Source organism: Lithobates pipiens, unplaced genomic scaffold, assembly GCF_037356315.1.
Source record: "Lithobates pipiens isolate NorthernLeopardFrog02 unplaced genomic scaffold, aLitPip1_a1.2 Scaffold_27, whole genome shotgun sequence".
Taxonomy (NCBI): domain Eukaryota; kingdom Metazoa; phylum Chordata; class Amphibia; order Anura; family Ranidae; genus Lithobates; species Lithobates pipiens.
Genome location: NW_027507788.1, coordinates 15,197,078 through 15,221,924, shown reverse-complemented (window position 1 = coordinate 15,221,924; position 24,847 = coordinate 15,197,078). Strand labels below are relative to the sequence as shown.

The 24,847-nt window shown below is 42.6% G+C and overlaps 1 protein-coding gene across 1 annotated transcript in view; it reads left to right on the top strand.

Moving 5' to 3' along the window:
- LOC143933100 (uncharacterized) overlaps window positions 1-24,486 on the top strand; it is a 30,104-nt gene extending 5,618 nt beyond the window's left edge. The window contains exons 2-5 of the mRNA XM_077456041.1: window positions 7,620-7,736; window positions 19,392-19,535; window positions 21,939-22,097; window positions 24,121-24,486. Coding sequence (XP_077312167.1) covers window positions 7,620-7,736; window positions 19,392-19,535; window positions 21,939-22,097; window positions 24,121-24,323 — 623 coding nt within the window. The 3' untranslated portion in view covers window positions 24,324-24,486. The remainder of the gene's footprint in view (window positions 1-7,619; window positions 7,737-19,391; window positions 19,536-21,938; window positions 22,098-24,120) is intronic.
- The last annotated feature ends 361 nt before the right edge of the window (window positions 24,487-24,847 follow it).

The window sequence follows — 24,847 nt, the reverse complement described above, 5'->3', positions numbered from 1 at the left end:
AGACATTTGTGCATTGCAGGAATGTGTGAAAAATTGTGTGCATTATACAAACACACACAACCGTTTTACAGGTGTGCATTGGCGATGTTAATTCCCAATTGCAAAACACACACCTTGCTTTTGCAATCATTCACCTGCAACAAAACGCACGATAACAAACTGCCATGTGTTTTAGTGCAGTGTGATTTTTTTAGAAGGTTATTTTGTGCATCCTTCATGTGTGGGATGGCCCATGGAAATGAATGGACTGCCCAGTAAGTGCTGTGCAAAACCACACACACTCCATCACATCTTGCTCCGTGTAGCACTATTAGCCTCTTTTCGAGCATGCGTGGCACTTTGTGCCACGGAATTGTGTACACACGATAGGAATCGCATTGTCAGAAAATTTGAGAACTCAAATTTTGTGTGATGGAAATTCAGATGGAAACTGTCCGATGGAGCCTACACACGGTCGAAATTTCCATCAACAAGCATTTCCATCAGAGAGTCCGACCGTGTGTACGCGGTATTCGTGTAGAAATATTTCAATCACAAAATTGTATTGAATTTTGCTTGATTTTCAAGCAAATAATTTGAAAAAAACGAATTGGTAAAATAAAACAGTTAAATATAATTGTGCTGAAAGAATTATTATTAATTATTACTATTATTATTATTATTATTAATAATAATAATAATGTCAATTACCAACTTGCTGAGTTTTGATTAAAAAGGTTTGGATTTGTAACAATTTGAAAAATTTCAGGAATGATTTCCCCTGTCGCCACTAGGGATGAGCTCGGTGTTCGACTCGAACAGCGGCCGTTCGTCTGTTCGGCGAATTCAGAACTCTGTGGGCCGTTTCGCACCAAATTCGTGTGGCACGAAGGGCCCACAATGCACTACGCAATCGCAGTGCATTGCTGGCTCATGATTGGCCAAGCATGCACTGTGACCCCGCTTGCTTGGCCAATCACAGTGCCGGCAGCGAGGAGAGCCATAATTGGCCACAGGCAGGATGCCCCACATTACTAAGTGTGTTACGGCGTGCAGGGAAAAAGCTAGATAGGCAGGGACAGTGTGTTCTTTTCTCAGGCATCTTAAAGTCAAAGTGGTGTTGTGTGCCTCCAGCGCAGTATACACCTGTATCTACCCTTTATTGCTGGTGTTGTATAATAAAGGCACCTGCAGGAGTTAGTGGGTGTTGTGTGCCTCCAGCACAGTATACACCTGTATCTACCCTTTATTGCTGGTGTTCTATAATAAAGGCATCTGCAGGAGTTAGTGGGTGTTGTGTGCCTCCAGCACAGTATACACCTGTATCTACCCTTTATTGCAGTTTTTCTCTAATTAAGGCATCTGCAGGAGTTAGTGGGTGTTGTGTGCCTCCAGCACAGCACAGTATACACCTGTATCTACCCTTTATTGCTGGTGTTCTCTAATACAGCCATCTTCAGGAGTTAAAGTGGGTGTTGTGTGCCTCCAGCACAGTATACACCTGAAGACACCCCTTATTGCTGGTGTTGTCTGTTGCATATCTTGCATATTAGCCTTTAAAATTAGCACTTTTGATTTCGAACGTTCGAGTCCCATAGACTTTAATAGGGTTCTAAAGTTCGTACGAATTTTAGGTCCGTTCGAAGGTTCTGGTGCGAACTGAACCAGGGGGGTGTTCAGCTCATCCCTAGTCACCACACATTTTACAATCTGATCGTATGATCTCCATCAGATCTATCAATAAACCAGGTAGTGCTTGCCTGATTGGACACAAATTGATTGAATATTAGGTAGGTCCTCATAAAACACAGTCTTGGCAGATCTAATGCCGCGTACACACGATCGGAATTCTCGTCTGAAAAAGCTCTGATGGTTTTCCCCGATGGAATCCTGCTTAAGCTGTCTTGCCTACACACGGTCACACCAAATTCCGATCGTTTAGAACGCGGTGACGTACAACGCGTACGACGGGACTAGAAAAAGGAAGTTCAATAGCCAGTAGCCGATAGCTTCCGTCTCGTAGTTGAATCTGAGCATGCGTGATTTTTTGGCGTGTCGGAAATTGCATACACACGATCGAAATTTCTTTCTAGTTCTTCCGTCTAGAAAATTGAGAACATGCTATCAATTTTTGGCTGGCGGAAATTCGGACAGCTAAATTCCGATGGAGCGTACACACGGTCGCATTTTCCAATGAAAAGCTCTCATCGGTCTTTTTCTGGCCAGAATTTTCGATCGTGTGTACGTGGCATAAAGGTTGTGCAATGAATTTGTAAGATGTATGGTGAACCCAGAGCTTGTATCTTTTATATGATTTCTAATTATAGATAAGTGAATGAGAAGGGCACAAGAATAGCAGTAAATCAGACATCACATATGGCAGGATAAGTAGCATGTTAGTGTCAGGAGGCATGCTATAAATAAAGTTTTGTTTTTTTCAATGCTCACTTATAAACCGTAACATGTCACTGGGGGATTAATGCAGCGGGGTCCTCTCAGTCCAGTCTGCGCTCATCAGCTGATTAAATTGCTTTTCCGAGGATAATAGAGCACTTAGAGCAAGGAAAGAAATACACAGGCAGAGGACAGCAGGAGATGCATTGGATATCGAGTATGCAATACCGGGACGGTTCACCTAGCACCCAGGGCAAGGATGTGGAACTGCACCCCCCCTCCCCCCCCACTGTTAATCCATGCCATAGAATGGGTTTACTGCCCTGTGTGTCCATTCTTTGCTCTGCTGTGCCCAGGGCAGCTGTCCCTCCTGCCCACCCCCTTGTCCTGGCCCTGACACCCATTGTGATAAGAGAATGATAGTAAGCCTCTGTGAACAATGTAAAGGCACACTTCCCAACATTTTGAGATGGGAATGAAGGACACCTACCAGAATACGTATGTAGGTATAGGACACGCCCCCTGCCACGCCCCCCTTAAAGGAGAATTAACTCCAAAAAAAATAGGTTAATTAAATCCACAAGTGCTTTTTTTTACCAATACTATTCCTTCATATTGGCTTCAAAATCCAGGACAGTCCCTGGAAATCCAGGACAGTCCCGGGAAATCCGGGACAGTCCCTCAAAATCCGGGACAGTCCCTGGAAATCCAGGACAGTCCCGGGAAATCCGGGACAGTCCCTCAAAATCCGGGACAGTCCCTGGAAATCCAGGACAGTCCCGGGAAATCCGGGACAGTCCCTCAAAATCCGGGACAGTCCCTGGAAAGCAGGGACAGTTGGGAGGTATGTAAAGGGCATGTTCACCCAAAAGTGATATTTAGCTATGGATGGAGCCTGGTGTGCTGATGCAGCCCCTGACTTCTTCTATGTCTTCCGATACTCCAAGACTCCTTATCAGGGCTGCTATTAGAATGCAGCCTACCTGACAGCCCCTCCCCCCCCTCCTTTCTTTTTTTTTTTTACATTCTATTTACAGCCTTGTTGGGGTATCTGGTGAAATATCAGGGGTCTAAACCAGTGGTGGCCAGTAGTGATTTTTTGTGGGGTGGGGGGAATGGTACTGTTTTCCACCCCCCCCATAAAGAAATTACCTCCGGCCACCACTGGTTTAAACCCCTGATATTTTAGCAGATGCCCCCCCAAGAAGGCTGTTAAAAGAATGTAAACCCCCCCCGGCGGTCGGTCAATGGGTCAAGTGCATTACCCCATCAGTGCTTCACCGGCGGCTTCCCTTGCTCTTCAGCAGCAATGGCCCTCCCTTCCCCTGCTCTCCACGGGCATTGGTGGCTTCCGTTTCCTCCTTCCTCCTCGACGGCCAATTGGGACACTTTTTGGCCAATCGGAAAACGGGTCTCAGACCTGCTTCTGATTGGCCAGGTTGAGGATCAGTGTTACAACAGCGAATATTCATGGCGCAGTGCTCTGCACTCCAAGCCCACCCTATTTTGAAGCACATCAGAGCCTATGGCTCTAATCGGGTGCTTCAAAAAAACAACCCCCCGCCGCTGTGATTAATGCGCCTGGCATCCTGAAAGGGGCCGGATGACTGAATTGGGGGTGGTCGCGGCGGCCATTAATAGATTCATGCTATGCATAAATCTATCCATTATTCATAGAGGGGGTGGCGTGGAGAGAGGAGCTTCCACTGGTAAACAGACACCCTGATGGCTCAAATTTGAAAGGGACTGAGGACAGAGATTCCTCGTTCCCTTTCTCTGCAGTCTCATATCCACTGGATAGTGAATGAATGGGAAGCCCTCTGAGGCTCCCTGTTCATTCACAAACTGAAGCATAGTAAACACAATTTACTATGCTTCAGTGGTGAATGGACACGATGAGTGATCGGTGCCCAACTCTAACTATGTAAATTCAGAAAAGGAAAAGGCTGGTAAACAGGACATATCTACTGCGCATACCCTGCTCTCCATCCTGAAACTTCCCCCTGTGTGCCATCAGCAGCTGCTGGCGGCACAGGAGAGGAGGGAAGCTGGCAATGCTGCAGGGGAGGGGGCCACACCAAAGAGGGGCCCGGACAGTAGGGGGGATGGGGATGCAGACACCAATCCCCCTGCAGTGCAGCTGAAGGAGGAAAAAGGAGGAAAAGCCGGTGGAGCTGCAGGGGGAGCCAGGGGGAGTTGGCAAAAAGGCAGTACAGCAGTCGCTCCTGCCCAGCAGGTGCCCGGGCCCCCCTATTGCACTGATGGGGCCCGGGACCAGTACAGGAGGGCTGGCTGTACTGCCTTACCAGAGGCTCTGCTCCTCAGCTTCTCATATGGTGACAATAGTAGCAATTTATGTATCTGATCACTTTCTGTTCCATGACAATGGTAAATCTCCTTAAAGAGAGGGACAGACAGCAATAAAATTGGTGACTCATAGATTACACTTCTTCTCTTCACCCTGTGTGGCATCAAAGAGATGATAAAGGAAGCTGACTATTCCCCGCTGGAAAGGGCTGCAGTTAAAGCTGAAATCTGCAATATGCAAACGATGGCTAAATACAAGCGACATATACACTATATTACCAAAAGTATTGGGACGCCTGCCTTTACACGCACATGAACTCTAATGGCATCCCAGTCCTAGTTCGTAGGGTTCAATATTGGGTTGGCCCACCCTTTGCAGCTATAACAGCTTCAACTCTTCTGGGAAGGCCGTCCACAAGGTTTAGGAGTGTGTCTATGGGAATGTTTGACCATTCTTCGCCTGGCTTGCAGTTCTACACTCGAATTCATCCCAAAGGTGTTCTATCAGGTTGAGGTCAGGTCTCCGAGCAGGCCAGTCAAGTTCCTCCACCCCGAACTCGCTCATTCATGTCTATAAATAGATCCACGACTTTATGAAATAAAGACCGGTCACTGCTGCTCTCTCTCCTTGTGCAGGGTTACTGGTCTTGTCTCCGCCCCCTCCTGTAGTTTTCTATAGTGGATGGATCTTGCTGGGCCCCTCCCACAGCTCTACTCTCTGCACAGGCTGTGTACAGCCAGCTGATGATGTCACTGCTACTTTTGCAAAGTAATATCCGGCTTTACAAAGGCATTTAAGGTTCACAAAGTGGATTTGTATCCTTTTCAGCGACTGAGGAACATATTTAACTAGTTGCCGCCCGCCCACCATCAAATGACGACGGGGCGGTACAGCATCCCAGTACGGCCATTCTCCTGCGCCCACAGTGGCGCACAGCACGGGCGATCGCGACCCCGATATCTGTAGAGAGCCACGTCCACGGCTCTTTAACCATGTGATCGATGTGTCCAATCACAGCCGGTCACAGGAAAACACAGAGATGCCGGTAATCTGAGCTCTTCACCTCACATTGACAGAGTGTGTGGCGAGGAGAGCCGATCAGTGGCATCTCCTCACAGGAGACATCTATCATCAGTGCCCTGATTACAATAGCGACACCAGTGCCACAAATCAGTGCCAGCGATGAGTGCCTACCACTGCCAGCAATCAGTACCCACCACTTCCCATAAGTGTCACCAATCAGTGCCCATTAGTGATGCCAGTCCATGCTGGCTATCAGTTCCGCCTATCAGTGCTGCCCTTCAATGCCCATCAGTGCCACCCATCAGTACCACCCATCCATGCCCATCAGTACGCCTATCCCTGCCGCCTATCAGTGCCCACCAGTGCCGTCTATCAGTCCCAATCAGTGACACCTATCAGTGCCACATATCAGTGCTGCCTATCAGTGCCCACCAGTGCTGCCCATCAGTGCCCATCAGTGCCACCTATCAGTGCCATATATCAGTGCCACCTATTAGTGCCAATCAGTGCCACCTATCAGTGCTCATGAGTGCCACATATCAGTGCCACCTATCAGTGCCACCTATTAGTGCTCATAGAGGCCACATATCAGTGCCACCTATCAGTGCCCATAAGTACGGCATATTAGTGCCTTCTCATCAGGGCCACCTAATCAGTGCCCATAAGTGTCGCCCCATAAGTGCCACAGCATCAATGCCCACCAGTTCAGCCTATCAGTGCTGCCTCATCAGCGCACATCAGTGAAGGAGAAAAATTACTTAATTACAAAATTAACTGACAGAAACTAAGTAAAAAAAAAAATCTTTTCAAATTTTTTGGCCTTTTTTTTGTAAAAAAAAAAAACAGCAGTGATTAAATACCACCAAAAGAAAGCTCTAAAAAGGTAGTTGGAGGGGAAGGGGATTATTACGGTGCCTAGATTCATCAAAGACAAGGAAATATATTTAAAAAGAACAATTTTAATACATAATAAAACAAAATACAAAAAGTCACAATGGTATCAAAAAGATTTGTACAATCATAAATAAACAAAAGCACATCCAATGAGGTAGGGCCAAGATGATATAGGCCTGGGTGTGCAGATGGGTCAAAATCCTCCCTACATGTTTCGCCGTACAAACGGTTTCATCAGGGGAAATGGAGTGAGACCACCATATGAAGACAAATTCTAAAGTAAAGAGAAAAAGGGAAAAAAAAAAACAATTAAAAAAATTTAATAATAAGCACCAGTAAGTACTGCATCAATCAAAGTAATCCCAACAGTGCTATAAACCGCCAAGTGTCCCACAGTTTCCATCCTAGATGGATAATACATGTAACCCATGGGGGCCAGGTACATACCTCCAGAGCCAGTGCAGAAGGGACAAACCCGGCGCGGAACCAGCGCACGAGCCCCCAAGTGGCAGGACCACCTAGGTGCAACTGCAGGGGGTAGTCTAAAACAAACAAATAAGGTTATTTTATCAATACTCAGTGTACCCTTGTGGGGTATATACATCAAGAGGCAAAGAAACCAAAGCGGGATATACTCAAACACAGCAAGAGGCCACCAGCCCACCAGGGCCTTCTAAATTTACCTACCCTATTAAAAGCAAAGACGAATATAAGCTCTATTTGTGTGGAGAAAATTTTAAAAATATTAATTTGAGTACAGTGTAGCATGACCGCGCAATTGTCATTCAAAGTGAGTCAGCGCTGAAAGCTGAAAAATGGCCTGGGCAGGAAGGGAGTGTAAGTGTCCGGCAGGCAAGTGGTTAAAGGAACGTATTTTGTGTTTCAAACAGCTGATTTCTGGCCATCCACCCTATACAGGGAAAAATACTGGTGGGATCTCTTTGTTTTTTGAGATTTGGGGGAATTTTACATTCTGATGTCATTTTTCTTTCTTTATCTATGAATCATTATTTTTTTACAGATCCACTGCAATGTAACCAATGTGCAAATTCAACTCAGGCAACATGTAAAAAAAAGTTAGTAAACTGCAGCCCCTTAGATACCGCATGCGTCTCCTACTATGAGAAAGGCACAGTAGGTAAGTTAAAGCCCCATTGTAGCCTGTTCTAAGTCATAGATTAAGTGTGATTTATTAAAAATATTGTTTTTTACAAGTGTTGAATGAAACCTTTATGGCCCGTTGCTGTGTGAGAGCGGCCGTCTACCTCCCGGGGTCCAACACTCCCCCTTCACAAACAAAACTTCCAGGGAGATATTGGGCTTTAATCTTTTTCAAGAGTCTTATATTATTAATATTATTATTATTATTATTTTTAATAATTATATTAATAATAATAGTAGTAGTAGTAATAGTAGTAGTAGTAGTAGTATGAGGGGGTTGCTGACAAGAAGACATGTGCACTGCTAATAAAATGTGTTTGTTTTCGTTTCATTTGTTTTTTCGTTTTTTGGTTCATTTGTTATGATTGCAATTCGTAAATTCGTATATGCTCGTAAATTTGAAAAAAAATAGTAAATTCGTAAAATCATAAATTCAAAAATTTGAAAATCCATATGTTCGTAACTTCCTATGTTCGTAAATTCGAAAATTCGAAAATTCGTAAATTCGCAAAATCATAAATGTGTAAATTCATAAATTCCAAAATCCGAAAATAAGAAAGAGAACCTGAAAATTGCTGTTACAGATTACAGTACTGTGTGTGTTTTTACTTTTTTTAATTTTCCGCCGTTCTCCGCTCCCGTGCGCCGTAACGTCACAGGGAACGGAGCTCGGTGGCATTCGGGCACTGTGAATGGAGCGGAGGACAGCTTGATCACACAGCGCCGGGGACATCGCTGGATCCAGGGGACAAGGTAAGTAACTCTCCCTGTGTCCTCCCTGCATCCAGCGAAGTGATCCCGAGTCCGGCTCGGGGTTACCGCTCCTGCTAGTAAATTCGTAAATTCGTATATGCTCGTAAATTTGAAAAAAAATAGTAAATTCGTAAAATCATAAATTCAAAAATTTGAAAATCCATATGTTCGTAACTTCCTATGTTCGTAAATTCGAAAATTCGAAAATTCGTAAATTCGCAAAATCATAAATGTGTAAATTCATAAATTCCAAAATCCGAAAATAAGAAAGAGAACCTGAAAATTGCTGTTGCAGATTACAGTACTGTGTGTGTTTTTACTTTTTTTAATTTTCCGCCGTTCTCCGCTCCCGTGCGCCGTAACGTCACAGGGAACGGAGCTCGGTGGCATTCGGGCACTGTGAATGGAGCGGAGGACAGCTTGATCACACAGCGCCGGGGACATCGCTGGATCCAGGGGACAAGGTAAGTAACTCTCCCTGTGTCCTCCCTGCATCCAGCGAAGTGATCCCGAGTCCGGCTCGGGGTTACCGCTCCTGCTAGTAAATTCCCAACCCAAGCCAGACTCGGGATTACCGCTAGGGAGGTTAATAGTTAGTTAGTTAGTTGGTTAGTTAGTTATTCTTTAGAATTTTCAGGTTTTCTAAGTAACTAATAATAGCTAACTAATAAGTTATAGATATTGGAATTTCCTTTTGAATGTGGTTATTAGTGAACGTAATAAATACGTAAATTTGAATATTCGGAAATTTGGAAATTCAAAAAACTATTAAATTATAGGTATTGGAATTTCCTATCAAAGTTGTCCTTATTAGTGAACGTAAAGAATACAAATTCATCCAAAGTTACGAATTATCCAAAATAACGAATGCCGCATCTAAACAAATGGAATGGACCAAATTAATAATAATAAATAATAATAGTACAAATAAAAATGTTTTAATATTATTTATCATTAATTTGTTCCGCTCCATTTGTTTAGCTGTGGCATTTGTTATTTTCGTAACTTCAGATAAATTCTTATTTGTTACGTTCACTAACAGCCGACTTTGAAAGGAAATTCCAATACCTATAATTTAAAAGTTAATAATAGTTAAGTTGTTATTAGTTAGATATTATTTCAGCTTTTCTAATTTCGGGTTTTCTGTTTTTTTAATTTTCGAGTTTCCGAAATTCCGAATTTCCAAATATTCAATTTACGTATTCATTACGTTCACTAATAGCCACATTTGAAAGGAAATTCAAATACCTATAACTTAATAGTTAGTGAAAGTTAAGTTATTATTAGTTAGTTATTATTTCAGATTTTCGGGTTTTCTGTTTTTTGAATTTTCAAATTTCCGAAATTCCGAATTTCCAAATGTTCAATTTACGTATTCATTATGTTCACTAATAGCCACATTTGAAAGGAAATTCAAATACCTATAATTTAATAGTTAGTGAAAGTTAAGTTATTATTAGTTATTATTTCAGATTTTCTAATTTTTTGGGTTTTCTGATTTTTGAATTTTCGAATTTTCAAATATTCAAATTTACGTATTCGTTACGTTCACTAATAGCCACATATGAAAGGAAATTCCAGTACCTATAATTTTAATATTTAACTATTGTTAGTTAGTCTTTAGAATTTTCAGATTTTCTAACTAACTAACTAATAATAGCTAACTATTAAATTATAGGTATTGGAATTTCCTTTCAAATGTGGCTATTAGTGAACTTAACGAATATGTAAATTTGAATATTCTCAAATTTAAAAATTCAAGATGAGAAAATCTGAAATAATAACTAACTAATAATAACTTAACTATTACTAACTCTTAAATTATAGGTATTGGAATTTTCTTTCAAATTTGTCTGTTAGTGAAAGTTGCGAATACAAATTTATCCAAAGTTACGAATTATCCAAAAGAACGAATGCCGCATCGAAACAAATAGAATGGAACAAATATTATAATAAGAATAATTTAATAATAATTGTTAATAATAATAATAAATAACAATAGTACAAATAAAAACGTTTCAATATTGTTTATCATTAATTTGTTCCGTTCCATTTCTTTAGATGCGGCATTCGTTATTTCGGATAATTCGTAACTTCGGATAAATTCGTATTGGTTATGTTCACTAACAGCCAAAATTTGAAATGTCATAGTTAAGCTATTATTAGTTAGTTATTATTTCAGATTTTCTCATTTTTGGGTTTTCTGATTTTCGAATTTTCCAATTTCCAAATTTTCTAATTTTCGAATATTCAAATTTACGTATTCTTTACGTTGACTAATAGCCACATTTGAAAGGAAATTCCAATACCTATAATTTAATAGTTAACTATTGTTAGTTAGTTAGTTAGTTAGTCTTTAGAATTTTCAGGGTTTCTAACTAACTATACTATCCAAAAAGCTTAAAAAATATTTTTTTTGGGGCTGAAGCTTCACTTAAAAAATGTACCTGTTCCAACTTACAAACAGACTCAACTTACAGTGGAGGTTCACACAGAAATTGATCCTCCACTTTTCAGGACCCCTCCCCCTCTGGTGTCACATTTGGCACCTTTTAGGGGGGAGGGGGTGCAGATACCTATCTAAGACAGGTATTTGCACCCACTTGGACACCCGAGTTTACGTCTCTTCCCCCCCCCCCCCCCACGCTGTCTGCTGGGACACACAGGGTTGGCACTTTAAAGAGTGATATCTCGGTAACGGCAGCAGCTGCTGCCACAACCGAGATGTCCATCTTTTCAGGAGCCGGTCGTGTTTACGATAATGGTGATCTCTGTGGTGGATTCACAGTGAGATCACCGTTATCGGCGGCGCGAGAGGGGCCCCCCTCCTGCCGCTCACCCGCTCCCTTCGCCGCTTACCGGAGCCGTCGGCAGCGGCGGAGGTGATTGCGTCCTCTTGGTGCCTGGGTATGGAGACGAGTGAGGCTAAGATGGCCCTCAACCGTCTCAATACCATAGCAGGGTGGAAGCGACGACAAAACATCACTTCCGCCCATACCTCTTAAAGGCACATTTTTTCAAATGACATTTTAGTCCAAATATGAGATCTGAGGACTTTTTGACCCCCCCAGATCTCATATTTAAGAGGACCTGCCATGCTTTTTTCTATTACAAGGAATTTTTACATTCCTTGTAATAAGAATAAAAGTGATCCAGATTTTTTTTTTTTTTTTAGAAAAAAATGATAAAATTAAGTAAAATAAAGGAATTTTTTTTTATTAAACGCGCCCCGTCCCGACGAGCTCGCGCGCAGAAGTGAACACATACGTGAGTAGAGGCCGCATATGAAACCGGTGGTCAAACCACACATGTGAGGTATCGCCGCGATCGGTAGAATGAGAGCAATAATTCTCACCCTAGACCTCCTCTGTAACTCAAAACATGCAACCTGTAGAATTTTTAAGTCGCCTATGGAGATTTTGGAGGGTAAAAAGTTTGACGCCATTCCACGAGCGGGCGCAATTTTGAAGAGTGACATGTTGGGTATAAGTTTACTCGGTGTAACATTATTGTTCGCAATATAAAAAAAAATTGGACTAACTTTACTGTTGTCTTATTTTTTTTTATTAAAAAAAGGGAAATTTTTCCAAAAAAAGTAAGACTTGTAAGACCGCTGCGCAAATACGGTGGGAAAAAAGTATTGCAATGACCGCCATTTTATTCTCTAGGGTGTTAGAAAAAAAACAATAATGTTTGGGGGTTCTAAGTCATTTTCTAGCTAAAAAAACTTTTAAACATGTAAGCACCTAAATTCCAAAACGAGGCTGGTCCTTAACCACTTAAGGACCGCCTCACGCCGATGTACGTCGGCAGAATGGCACGGCTGGACACAAGCACGTATCTGCACGTTGCTTTTTAAGTGCCCAGCCATGGGTCAGGAGCTCCGTGACCGTGGCCGCGGGACCAGCGGACCCGATCGCCGCTGGTGTCCCACGATTGGGTCACAGAGCTGAAAAACGAGGAGAGGTCTGTGTAAACAAACCTCTCCCTGTGCTTCCTACTGTGGCTGTCACCGATCGTCTGTTCCCTTTTATAGGGAAAGACGATCAGTGACATCACATGCCAGGCCACGCCCCTACAATAAAAAAAACACATAGCATCATACATAACACCTACACTGCCCCTTAGTGGTTAACTCCTTCATTGCCAGTGTCATTTACACAGGATGCAGTGCATTTAAATAGCACTGATTGCTGTATAAATGAGAATGGTCCCAAAAATGTGTCAAAAATGTCCGATGTGTCCGCCATAATGTCGTAGTCACAATAAAAATCGCTGATCGTTGCCATTACTAGTAAAAAAAATATATTAATAAAAATGCTATAAAACTATCCCCTATTTTGTAAACGCTATAACTTTTGTGCAAACCAATCAATAATCGCTAATTGCGATTTTTTTTTTTTACCAAAAATACGTAGAAGAATACGTATCGGCCTAAACTGAGGAGAAAAATATTTTTTTATATATTTTTTGGGGATATTTATTATAGCAAAAAGTAAAAAATATAGATTTTTTTTCAAAATTGTCGCTCTATTTTTGTTTATAGCGCAAAAAATAAAAACCGCAGAAGTGATCAAATACCACCAAAAGAAATCTCTATTTGTGGGGAAAAAAGGACGTCAATTTTCTTTGAGAGCCACGTCGCACGACCGCGCAATTGTCAGTTAAAATGACGCAGTGCCGAATCGCAAAAAGTGGCTTGGTCGTTTGGCTGCAAATTGGTCCGGGGCTTAAAGCGGGAGTCCGCTGACTTTTTTAAAGTCAGCAGCTACAAATACTGCAGCTGCTGAATTTTAAAATAGTGACACTTACCTGTCCAGCGCGCCCGCGATGTCGGCACCCGAAGCCGATCTCTAGATCGTCACTCGAGTGCTGCCGCCGCCATCTTGGGTATGGGAATCAGGAAATGGAGCCTTTTCGGCTTCATTTCCCGGTTCCCTACTGCGCATGCGCGAGCCGCGCTGCGCAATGAGGACGGTCCCCGCTGCCTCTGGGATCTGTGTGTTTCCCAGCAGGCAGCGGGGCACTTGCGGAAGGGGGCGGGCACTTGCGGAAAGGGGCGTAATCTACGCCCCTTTCCGCAGAGAGCTAGCCCGGAAGTGGGTGCAGTTACCTGGATTATCCAGGTAACTGCACCCCCCTCCCCCCCTGAAAGGTGCCAATTGTGGCGCCGGAGGGGGGGAGGATTCCGATGAGCGGAAGGTCCATTTTAGGGTGGACCTCCGCTTTAAGTGGTTAAGTGGAACAAACCTACAGACCTGATCTTGTTTGTAACCCGGGGACCGCCTGTATAAAAAAAAAAACCTGAATAGATTCATCCAGCTATATAACATTTGCAGACGGTTCCTCTCTCCAATTCAGATGTATGATCTGGAAGCAATTAGAAGACAGGAAGCCTCGGAAAAAAAAAAACATATTATCTAGGTTTGTGCTAATTAGCCAACAATAGATTTCTTGTGTAAATTGAGGCAATTAGAACAAAAAAGGGGGCAGGCTCCTGCTGAGGACCGGCTGGATAAAATATTACAGTGAGACGCCATACCAAGAATCCCTTCCAGATTAGCTACAGGGAAACCTCGGATTGCGAGCATAATTCGTTCCGGAAGCATGCTTGTAATCCAAAGCACTTGTATATCAAAGCAAATTTCCCCATAAGAAATAATGGAAACTCAAATGATTCGTTCCACAACCATTTATTCATAGGTCCTTCAGTTTATGGTCCATATAAAAAGATTATAGAAATGTGACCAGGTTGTGTGACCATAAAATGTCCATCCACAAACGGAAGCCTCCACAAGGGGGTTAGAAGCAAAATCCAGCAGGAGCTCCAGAGTATAAAAGAGAAGAGAGGAGCCTCTAAGTGTAGCAATATGTTGCTAAATGTTGTAGCTTCGTTAACCCACTTAAGCCCCGGACCATTTTGTTGGCCATAGACCAGAGCAAAGTTTGCGATTCGGTACTGCGTCACTTTAACTGACAATTGCGCGGTCGTGCGATGCGGCTCCCAAACAAAATTGACGTCCTTTTTTTCCCACAAATAGAGCTTTCTTTTGGTGGTATTTGAACACCTCTGTGGTTTTTATTTTTTGCGCTATATACAAAGATAGAGCGTAAATTTTTGAAAAAAAGGCATTATTTTTTACTTTTTGCTATAATAAATATCCCCCAAAAATATATTAAAATTTTTTTTTTCCTCAGTTTAGGCCGATACGTATTCTTCTACATATTTTTGGTAAAAAAAAAATCGCAATAAGCGTTTATTGATTGGATTGCGCAAAAGTTATAGCGTCTACAAAATAGGGGTTCGTTTTATGGCATTTTTTTAATATTTTTTTTTTTTACTAGTAATGGCGGTGATCTGCATTTTTTATCGCGACAATATGGACACATTTTTGGGACCATTGTCATTTTTACAGCGATCGGTGCTATAAAATTGCACTGATTGCTGTAAACATGACACTGGCAGTCAAGGGGTTAACCACTAGGGGGCTAGGGAGGGGTTAAGTATGTCCTGGGGAGTGTTTCTAACTGTTAGGAGGATGGGCTACGAATGACAGTTCAGTGATCATAGAGCCCGATCACAGGGAGCTGTGATCAGTGACAGTGTCACTAGGCAGAACGGGGAGATGCTTGTTTACATCAGCAGCATCTCCCCGTTCTTCAGCTCCGTGAGACGATAGCGGGTATCCGCGCGGTGATCGAGTCCGCGGGGAGCTGCGATCAGAGTCACGGAGCTCCCGGCGGCGCGCACGTGACCACACGACGGCAAATTCAAAGGGACGTACAGGTACGCCCATTTGCCCAGCCATGCCATTCTGCAGACTTAAATGTACATGCGGTGGTCAGCAAGTGGTTAAATGTAACCATATTGCTACACTTAGAGGCGCCTCTCTTCTCTTTTATACTCTGTAGCTCCTTGACCTTGACGTGGTTTTGACGTGCTTGACGCAAATCACGTGACATTTGGGCGTTCGCTTTGCCGGTCGGCTTTTCTTAACGCTGATTTGACCTTTATGTTTTTGAGTATGTTTTTTATTATGGAATAAAAGATTTTGGTTTACGGTTTTACGCTATGGGAGTCTTTGCTTGCCTTTTATGAATGGTCCAACCACGTGAAAACGAGGTGATGTCCCTGTGTGATGACCCCTAAGATTTCTGATATCAAATGCCTTTCTGATTCTGGGATTTGGTAAGCGCGCATTTTTACCATTTATCAGCACGGTGTTGGTGAAGGAAATTCTCTCTCCGTTACCCGCATAGGATTTCTTGAGAAGAAACACTTATGATTATTGGACTGTTATGCCCACGATTACATCTTGATGAAGAACTGTTTTCTTATATATAATTTTTGAGCACTTTATTCATAATATTTCTGATTGTTCACAAAAATTCTGTGCACTTTACCACTGTATGCTCATGACTACGTCTTTATGAGGAACTGTTGCTTATATATAATTTTTGAGCACTTTATATATACCGTATATACTCGAGTATAGGCCGACCCGAATATAAGCCGAGGCCCCCAATTTACCCCCAAAAAAACTGGCAAACTTATTGACTCGTGTATAAGCCGAGGGTGAGACATGCCTGTCCATCCCTGTGTGTGTGTCCGTCCATCCCTGTGTGTCCGTCCATCCCTGTGTGTCTGTCCATCCATCCATCCATCCCTGTGTGTGTGTGTGTCCATCCATCCATCCATCCCTGTGTGTGTGTGTGTGTCCATCCATCCATCCATCCCTGTGTGTGTGTGTGTCCATCCATCCATCCATCCCTGTGTGTGTGTGTGTCCATCCATCCATCCATCCCTGTGTGTGTGTGTGTGTCTCCATCCATCCATCCATCCCTGTGTGTGTGTGTCTCCATCCATCCATCCATCCCTGTGTGTGTGTGTGTCCGTGTGTGTGTGTGTGTGTGTGTGTGTGTGTGTGTGTGTGTGTGTCCAGCCTACCTGTGTCCCGAGCCTCCGTCCCGTGCCTTGCCTCCTTGCCTCCGTCCCGTGCCGTGCCTTGCCTCCGTCCCGTGTCGTGCCTTGCCTCCGTCCCGTCCCGTGCCGTGCCGTGCCTTGCCTTGCCTTGCCTCCGTCCCGTGTCGTGCCTTGCCTCCGTCCCGTCCCGTCCCGCGATTACATCTTGATGAAGAACTGTTTTCTTATATATAATTTTTGAGCACTTTATTCATAATATTTCTGATTGTTCACAAAAATTCTGTGCACTTTACCACTGTATGCTCATGACTACGTCTTTATGAGGAACTGTTGCTTATATATAATTTTTGAGCACTTTATATATACCGTATATACTCGAGTATAGGCCGACCCGAATATAAGCCGAGGCCCCCAATTTACCCCCAAAAAAACTGGCAAACTTATTGACTCGTGTATAAGCCGAGGGTGAGACATGCCTGTCCATCCCTGTGTGTGTGTCCGTCCATCCCTGTGTGTCCGTCCATCCCTGTGTGTCTGTCCATCCATCCATCCATCCCTGTGTGTGTGTGTGTCCATCCATCCATCCATCCCTGTGTGTGTGTGTGTGTCCATCCATCCATCCATCCCTGTGTGTGTGTGTGTCCATCCATCCATCCATCCCTGTGTGTGTGTGTGTCCATCCATCCATCCATCCCTGTGTGTGTGTGTGTGTCTCCATCCATCCATCCATCCCTGTGTGTGTGTGTCTCCATCCATCCATCCATCCCTGTGTGTGTGTGTGTCCGTGTGTGTGTGTGTGTGTGTGTGTGTGTGTGTGTGTGTGTGTGTCCAGCCTACCTGTGTCCCGAGCCTCCGTCCCGTGCCTTGCCTCCTTGCCTCCGTCCCGTGCCGTGCCTTGCCTCCGTCCCGTGTCGTGCCTTGCCTCCGTCCCGTCCCGTGCCGTGCCGTGCCTTGCCTTGCCTTGCCTCCGTCCCGTGTCGTGCCTTGCCTCCGTCCCGTCCCGTCCCGTGCCGTGCCGTGCCTTGCCTTGCCTTGCCTCCGTCCCGTGCCTTGCCAGGATCGCCGCTCTTCGTCGGCGCCTCGGCGGCCATTGTAAAATTCAAAAGCCGCGCCTCCGCCTTCGCCTGTGATAGGCGGAACACTGAATTTCCCAGCAGCCTGTGTTCCGCCTATCACGGACATCGTCTCATCCTCGTCCGTAGTACGAGGATGAGACGATGTCCGTGATAGGCGGAACACAGGCTGCTGGGAAATTCAGTGTTCCGCCTATCACAGGCGAAGGCGGAGCCGGAGGCGCGGCTTTTGAATCCTAGAATGGCCGCTGTCTGTCTGCTCGACGCGCTGATCGAGCAGGCAGACAGCGATGACTCGAGTATAAGCCGAGGGGGGCACTTTCAGCCTCAAAAAAGAGGCTGAAAATCTCGGCTTATACTCGAGTATATACGGTATATTAGACATGTGCAAAAGGAAAAAATTTGTTTAGTTTCGTTTCGTTTTAATTCGTTAATTCATTAATTTCGTTTAGTTATATTCGTTAACTTCCTTAAATTCGTTTTCGGATTTCGTTTCGTTTTCTACCGAATTCGAAAAATCGGCCACATTCGAAAATATTTCTACCGGATTCGAAATGATTTCAACATGATTCGACATTATTTCAACCACATTCGAAAATATTTTGTGACCCGACTTTAGGGCCATGTATCTCGGGGTCACTTGGTGCTAGAAACTCCAAATTTGGATATGTTGTAGTGTATTGTGTTTGCATACCAAATTTGGGGTTTCTAGCTATAAGTGACCCCGAGATATGTGGCCCCAAAATCGGGTCGCAAAATGTCATTCTCTGCTCTAATAACTAATAACATTTTGCGACCCGATTTTGGGGCCACATATCTCGGGGTCACTTATAGCTAGAAACCCCAAATTTGGTATGCAAACACAATAATACTATCACTACAACATATCCAAATTTGAAGTGTCTAGCACCAACTAACCCTGAGATACATGGCCCTAAAGTCAGGTCACAAAATATTTTCGAATGCGGTTGAAATAATGTCGAATCATGTTGAAATCATTTCGAATCCGGTAGAAATATTTTCGAATTTGGTTGAAATTTTTTTTAAAGTCAGGTCACAAAATATTTTCGAATGCGGTTGATATAATGTCAAATCATGTTGAAATAATTTCGAATGCGGTTGAAATAATTTCGAATCATGTCGAATTCATTCTAATTCATTTGTTATATTTCTTTCGTATTCGTTGTAATTTGTTATTTTTTTATTCGGACATTCGGATGAATCCGAATGTCCGAAAGATGCAAAATTCGTCCGAATTTCGATTCGTTACGAAACTGATTGCACAAGCCTAATATATATTTTTTTGTACACTTGATTATTGTATGAGTTATAGAGTATATTTTTATTATTCACTTAGTTGGGTTTTTGTATTATAATTTTTGACTAGTTATAGTGTATACATATTATTCTGTTATCGGTTTTAGATATATTTTTTTTAGATTTTTGTAATTGTGAGCGCGGTTGAAATTCCTGACTTAAATACAATATATATCTACAGAATTTTCACAGCTTTTAAAGTCGTGGGAAAAGTGGAAAAAAAAACAAATGAACATTCATGTATTTCCCATTGAATAGCCCTTACAATGTGATCTGTTTGTCACTGAAGTCCCAAACAATAAAGACAGTCACATTTCGTGCTTCAGAGAAAAAACTTTCACTTTCTATGTGTAAGCAGTGGTCTCTCTGAAGAGGTCACCCCCTTTTTGTGCCCCCCCTCCCACTTTAGCACCTAAGACGGCCCCTTCTTGGGTCTAAAAAAAAGGACAACCACAGGAAACCTAGTTATGCAAATGACCCCTTGATGTCCAAAGTGGTTGTTTCTCAGTAAATAGCTTGACATTATATAAATCTGTCTTAATAATTCCAAGTTTTCCACATATAGGTGCAAAATATATAACGTTGTTTTTGATGATGTGTGGAAAATGTGACATGTTCCAACCTACCACTGTGCGGTTTCATAAAGGAACAGTCAAGAGCAACTCAACGTGCTGCACCAAGTCCTCCTGCATTCCACCCGAGCCTACCAGTAAGTATCCAGTAAGTAACCAACTATGAGGAAAAATACAAAGGACAGGTGCAATGTATCCCCTAGACCTCTTCTCCCCAAATAATACTTATTTATATTATATTTACAATCAGAACAAGAAAAAAAAAAAGAAGAAATTCTTAATTCACTTACAAGGTCTTGCAGCCAAACTCCACTCTGCTTCAGGCTCCCACCCCTTAGAAGAGCCACTTCATTCTTAAAAGAGATGGGCGAACTAGCCCCCTCCCCTCCCCCCCGCAGCAGAAAACCCAAACAAGGTAAAAGTTTGGCCACGGGGCGCAAACTCAATTTAAGTCTATGGGAGCTGAACATGAAAAATCTGAAAAGTCTAAAGTCCCTATATTGAAGGCCTATATGCAAGTTGTTAGCCATAAAAAGGGTATGGTGACCCGAGTACTGCCCTGGGGGACATGTATCAATGAAAAAAATGAGCAGTGATTTTAATGATGCTTAAAGTGAAACAATAAAAATGAAAAAATATATATAGTGCCTGGAGGTGTGGGGGGATCCCCTTAGTATGCCTTTAAAGTGGGGCATCTATAGCATGTATAGAACCTGCTGCAGCAAAAATTAGTTAAATCAATCACATTTAAATTGACTCGCGGTTGCAATTTCTGCCACCCGGCTATTTTAAAAAAATAAAGAAAAAAATGGCATGGGGTCCCCCCAGTTCATACCAGACTCTTATCTGCCAGGCAGGGCAGGAAAATGGGGGGAAGCGAGCGCCCCCCCACCTCAACCATACCAGGCCACATGTTCTCAACATATGGGGGTGCTTTGCCCCCTCACCCCAAAGCACCTTGTCCCCATGTTGATGGGGACAAGGGTCTCTTCCCCACAACCCTGGGCGGTGGTTGTGGGGGTCTGAGGGTAGGGGACTTATCAGAATCTGGAAGCCCCCTTTAACAAGGGGGCCCCCGGATCCCGGCCACCTTCCCATGTACATTGTACCCCTACTCATTCACCAAAAAAAACTGTCAAAAATAAATAAATACATTACAAGAGTTTTTTTGGCAAGTCCTTTATTTAAAAAACGTAAAAAGTAAAAAAAAAAATGTCCCCCGGATGTAGATCCATTGTCAAATAAAAATTAAATGTCCGCTTTAATGGAAGGGGATCCCCTGACATGCCACATTTTGGGGGGAGGGGAGCAGAAACCCTCGTTTTAGAGGGTTCCAGCTCCCACTTCCTCCCGGGGCACTGTGGCGCTGGAAGTAAGTTCACGTTTCCCCCTCCCTCTCGGCAATCTCCTATCTTTTCCAGATATGCTTAGCTTGGTCAGATGACCTGTTGGGTCCTCTTCCTCTTGGATCTCTCCCAGCGGTGGGTAGTTTTAGATGATGCAGAGAACAGCACTGATGTGATTATGTCAGCATCTGGTGTGTAACTGCCTTAATACACTGTGACTCTAGGACACTATTGTTTGTTGGTGGGTCCAAGGCATTCTGCACTCACAATATTTCCTCAGTCTTCTGGTTTGAATGATGCAGAGTGTCATTCAGCCTGAAAGACTGAGGACATCTTATGGCAGAGAAAGGGTACTACAGCAGACAGCTCCAGAATAACTCATTGTCACATAGTTGGTATGTTAACTCAAACATGTTAACATGCATTATGTTGCAATGCGTTGAGTTAAGGCAGCAGGGCCAAAACCTCACCTGACCCTTTTTCAGGAATGTAGCACATGGCAACACATGTGTGTCAATACAAAATTGTGTGAGTTGTCACTGGAACAGCAAAAGTGGGGAAATGTTCCAATGAAGACAAGTGTCTAATGCCCCGTACACACAAGAGGAATTTCCGTTGGAAAAATCTTGGATGGTTTTTCCAACGGAATTCCGCTCAAGCTTGGCTTGCATACACACGGCCACACAAAAGTTTGCTGAACTTTCGACCGTCAAGAACGCGGTGACGTACAACGCTACGACGAGCCGAGAAAATTAGGTTCAATGCTTCCGAGCATGCGTCAAATTGTTTCCGAGCATGCGTAGGAATTTTTCGCGTCGGAATTGGTACAGACGATCTGAACTTTTTCCGACCAAAAAAAATTGAGAACCTGCTCTCAATCTTTTGCTGGCGGGAATTCTGCTAGCAAAAGTCCGATGGAGCGTACACACGGTTGGAATATCCAACCAAAAGCTCACATCGGACTTTTGCTGGCGGATTTTCCGATCGTGTGTGCGGGGCAAAAGAGGGCTTCACCCTTACTTTGGAGAGATTTTCTCTCACTTCCTGTTGTGTCTACAGGTCAGGAAGTGAAATCTCCCCAATGGAAAACAGATGACAGGGGTTCTAACTATTCCCTACAAAGGGTTTTGGCTTTAAACATACTCTAGTATTTTATATCTATGTATTTAATTTATGTATTTTTTTTGCTATCAGTTTCACCAGACAGACCTGCCGGAAAGGATGGGAAGATTATAGGCAATGGGGTAATCTGCAAATCCTGCTACACCACTGCCAAAAGCTGTGACTGCAACACTTTTGTGAGTTGTACCGGACAGGAGTTGCTTTGTATACATCGGAATACTATAGTGACAGGTACTCTTTATGAAAAAATTAGGGTCTTTGGCTGTTCAAGTATCTGATGAAGAGCTGTTGCCTGTTGCAGTCAGTGTACCTTATTGATGTTTCTAGGGCCTATTAGAAAGTGAGGAGTGCTAGATCTGATATAGTCCTTCTCAGATACATTCAGATGTATGCCTGGTATATCCGCTCTCCTCAGCTATGAAATGTGCCATTGCTATTTGGACCGCATTTCAAGGGACAGGAGTTGAACACTATAGGCCCTTCTATCTGTACCACCCCATGTACCCACCAAATGCTCACAATGGCAGGATCAGTGCTGAGGGAATAAAGGAATAATCTGCAACAATGCTGTTTTGGAAGAGTGGAGGCTGGAATTTGCTTAATTGGGGGGTTATTCACAGTTATCTAAGTATATACAGAACATGTATAAAGAAACATCCCAGAGAGGGGTCATCTCATATCTCACTTCTGATAACCAGTAGTAAGGGCCCCATTTACTGACTGGGGTGGCAGGATTATGGGGCCCCACTGATTCCTTTCCTTTCCTTTCTCCTTTTCTTTCTATTTTCCTTTCCCATCCTTTTTGTTTTCCTTTCTGTTTTCCTTTCCTTTCCTTTATTTTCCGCTTTCCTTTCCCTTTACCTTTCCCTTTCCTTTTCCTTTTCCTTTCCTGACCTTTTCTTTTCTTTTCCTTCTTCCTTTCCTTTCCGTTCCGTTTTCATTCTTCTTTTCCTTTCCTTTCCAATTCCTATCCTTCCCTATGCTTTTCATTTTCCTTTCTTTCTTTCTTTCTTTCTTTCTTTCTTTCTTTCTTTCTTTCTTTCTTTCTTTCTTCCTTCCTTTCATTTCTTGTCCTTTCCTTTCCTTCTTCCTTTCCATTTTCCTTTCCTGTCCTTTTCGTTTTCCTTCCCTTCTTCCTTTCCTTTCCCCTTTTCCTTTCCTTTCCTTTCCCTTTCCTTTTCTTTTTCCTTTCCTTACTTTTCCTTTTCCTTTCCTTTCTTTTTCTTTTTCCTTTCCCTTTCTTTCCTTTTTCATTTCCTTTCCTTTCCTTCCCTTCTTCCTTTCCTTTCTTTTATTTTCCTTTTTGCTGTCCTTCCCTTTCCTTTCCTTTTCCTTTCCTTTCCTTTTCTTTCCTTTTTCATTTCCTTTCCTTTCCTTCCCTTCTTCCTTTCCTTTCTATATTTTCCTTTTTGCTTTCCTTCCCTTTCCTTTCCTTTCCTTTTCCTTTCCTTTCCTTTCCTTTCCTTTCCGTACCTTTTTCCCTTCCTTCCCTTTCCTTCTTCCTCTCCTTTCTGTTCCTTTCCTTTTTCCTTTCCTTTCCTTCTTCCTTTCCTTTTTCCTTTCCTTTCCTCCTTCTTTCCTTTCCTGTACTTTTAGTTTTCCTATCATTCTTCCTTTCCCTTCCTTTCCTTCCCTTCTTCCTTTCCTTTCTTTTATTTTCCTTTTTGCTTTCCTTGCCTTTCCTTTTCCTTTCCATTCCTTTCCTTTCCTTTCCTTTACTTTTCCTTTCCTTTCCCTTTCCCTTTCCTTCCCTTTCCTTCTTCCTCTCCTTTCTGTTCCTTTCCTTTTTCCTTTCCTTTCCTCCTTCTTTCCTTTCCTCCTTCTTTCCTTTCCTGTCCTTTTCGTTTTCCTTTCATTCTTCCTTTCCTTTCCTTTCCTTTTTCCTTTCTTTTCCGTTCTTTTCCTTTCCTTTTTCCTTTCTTTTCCCTTCTTTTTCTTTTCAGTCCTTTCCTTTCCTTTTCTATTTCATTTCCTTTCCTTCTTCCTTTCTTTTCTGTTTTCCTTTCCGTCTTATTTTCCTTTCCTTTCTACTTCCTTTGCTTTTTCCTTATTACTTCCTTCCTCCTATTGCCTTCCCTTATCTTATCTTCCCTCCCCTCACACATGTGTTCTGTACACCATGTATGGTCCACACCTCTACATCTGCCTGATGTTCAAATTAGCAGCTGGATAAAGTACTGCCATGTCTTAATTTTTATGACAAATTTGTCGTCTTTCCATTATATTAAAATCACCTTTTTAATTTCCTCTACAGGCGAACACGGCTATTTATTGTCCGCTCGAGGTTGTACCACTAACCAAACCTGTGAGGCTCCTAAACTAAAAGCAGATAAAATGAAACCGTTCACAATGATCTATGATTCTTCATGTTCCAGTAGCGATGTTCTTCTTCACAGCCCATTACTGTGGTTCCTTTCTGCCACCTTCCTTTTGATTTTCAGGCCCATCATGCGCTGATTAGTCCTGACCCCCATCTCTGACAGGACGAGTAAATCCGCGAAGTGGTTTAAAGTATACAGAATATGCTGATAAAAAGAGGGAGCAGAGAGATGACTTCGCCAGTCTGCTGCTGCTCCTTAACTCTCCAATCAAGGACTGGGACCTGGCTATTTTGCTTAAAGTGTGTATATGTATATATATATATATATATATATATATATAAAAAACCATATGCATATATATATATATATATATATATATATAACCATATATATATTTATTTATTTATTATGTATATAAAGTATATAATGTATATCAGTCTATCCGTCCTTCGACGTGGTGACTGCATTTGTTTCCTTTTATTTTCAGGCTATGTGCATATTCTACTATCTTGATTATTAATATATATATATATATATTTATATATATATATATATATATATATATATATATATATATATATATATATACATACACATTCTACAAGTGCAGGAAAAGAAACTGTAGATCCTGCCAGAAATCCTTGCAACTTCCTGTGCACC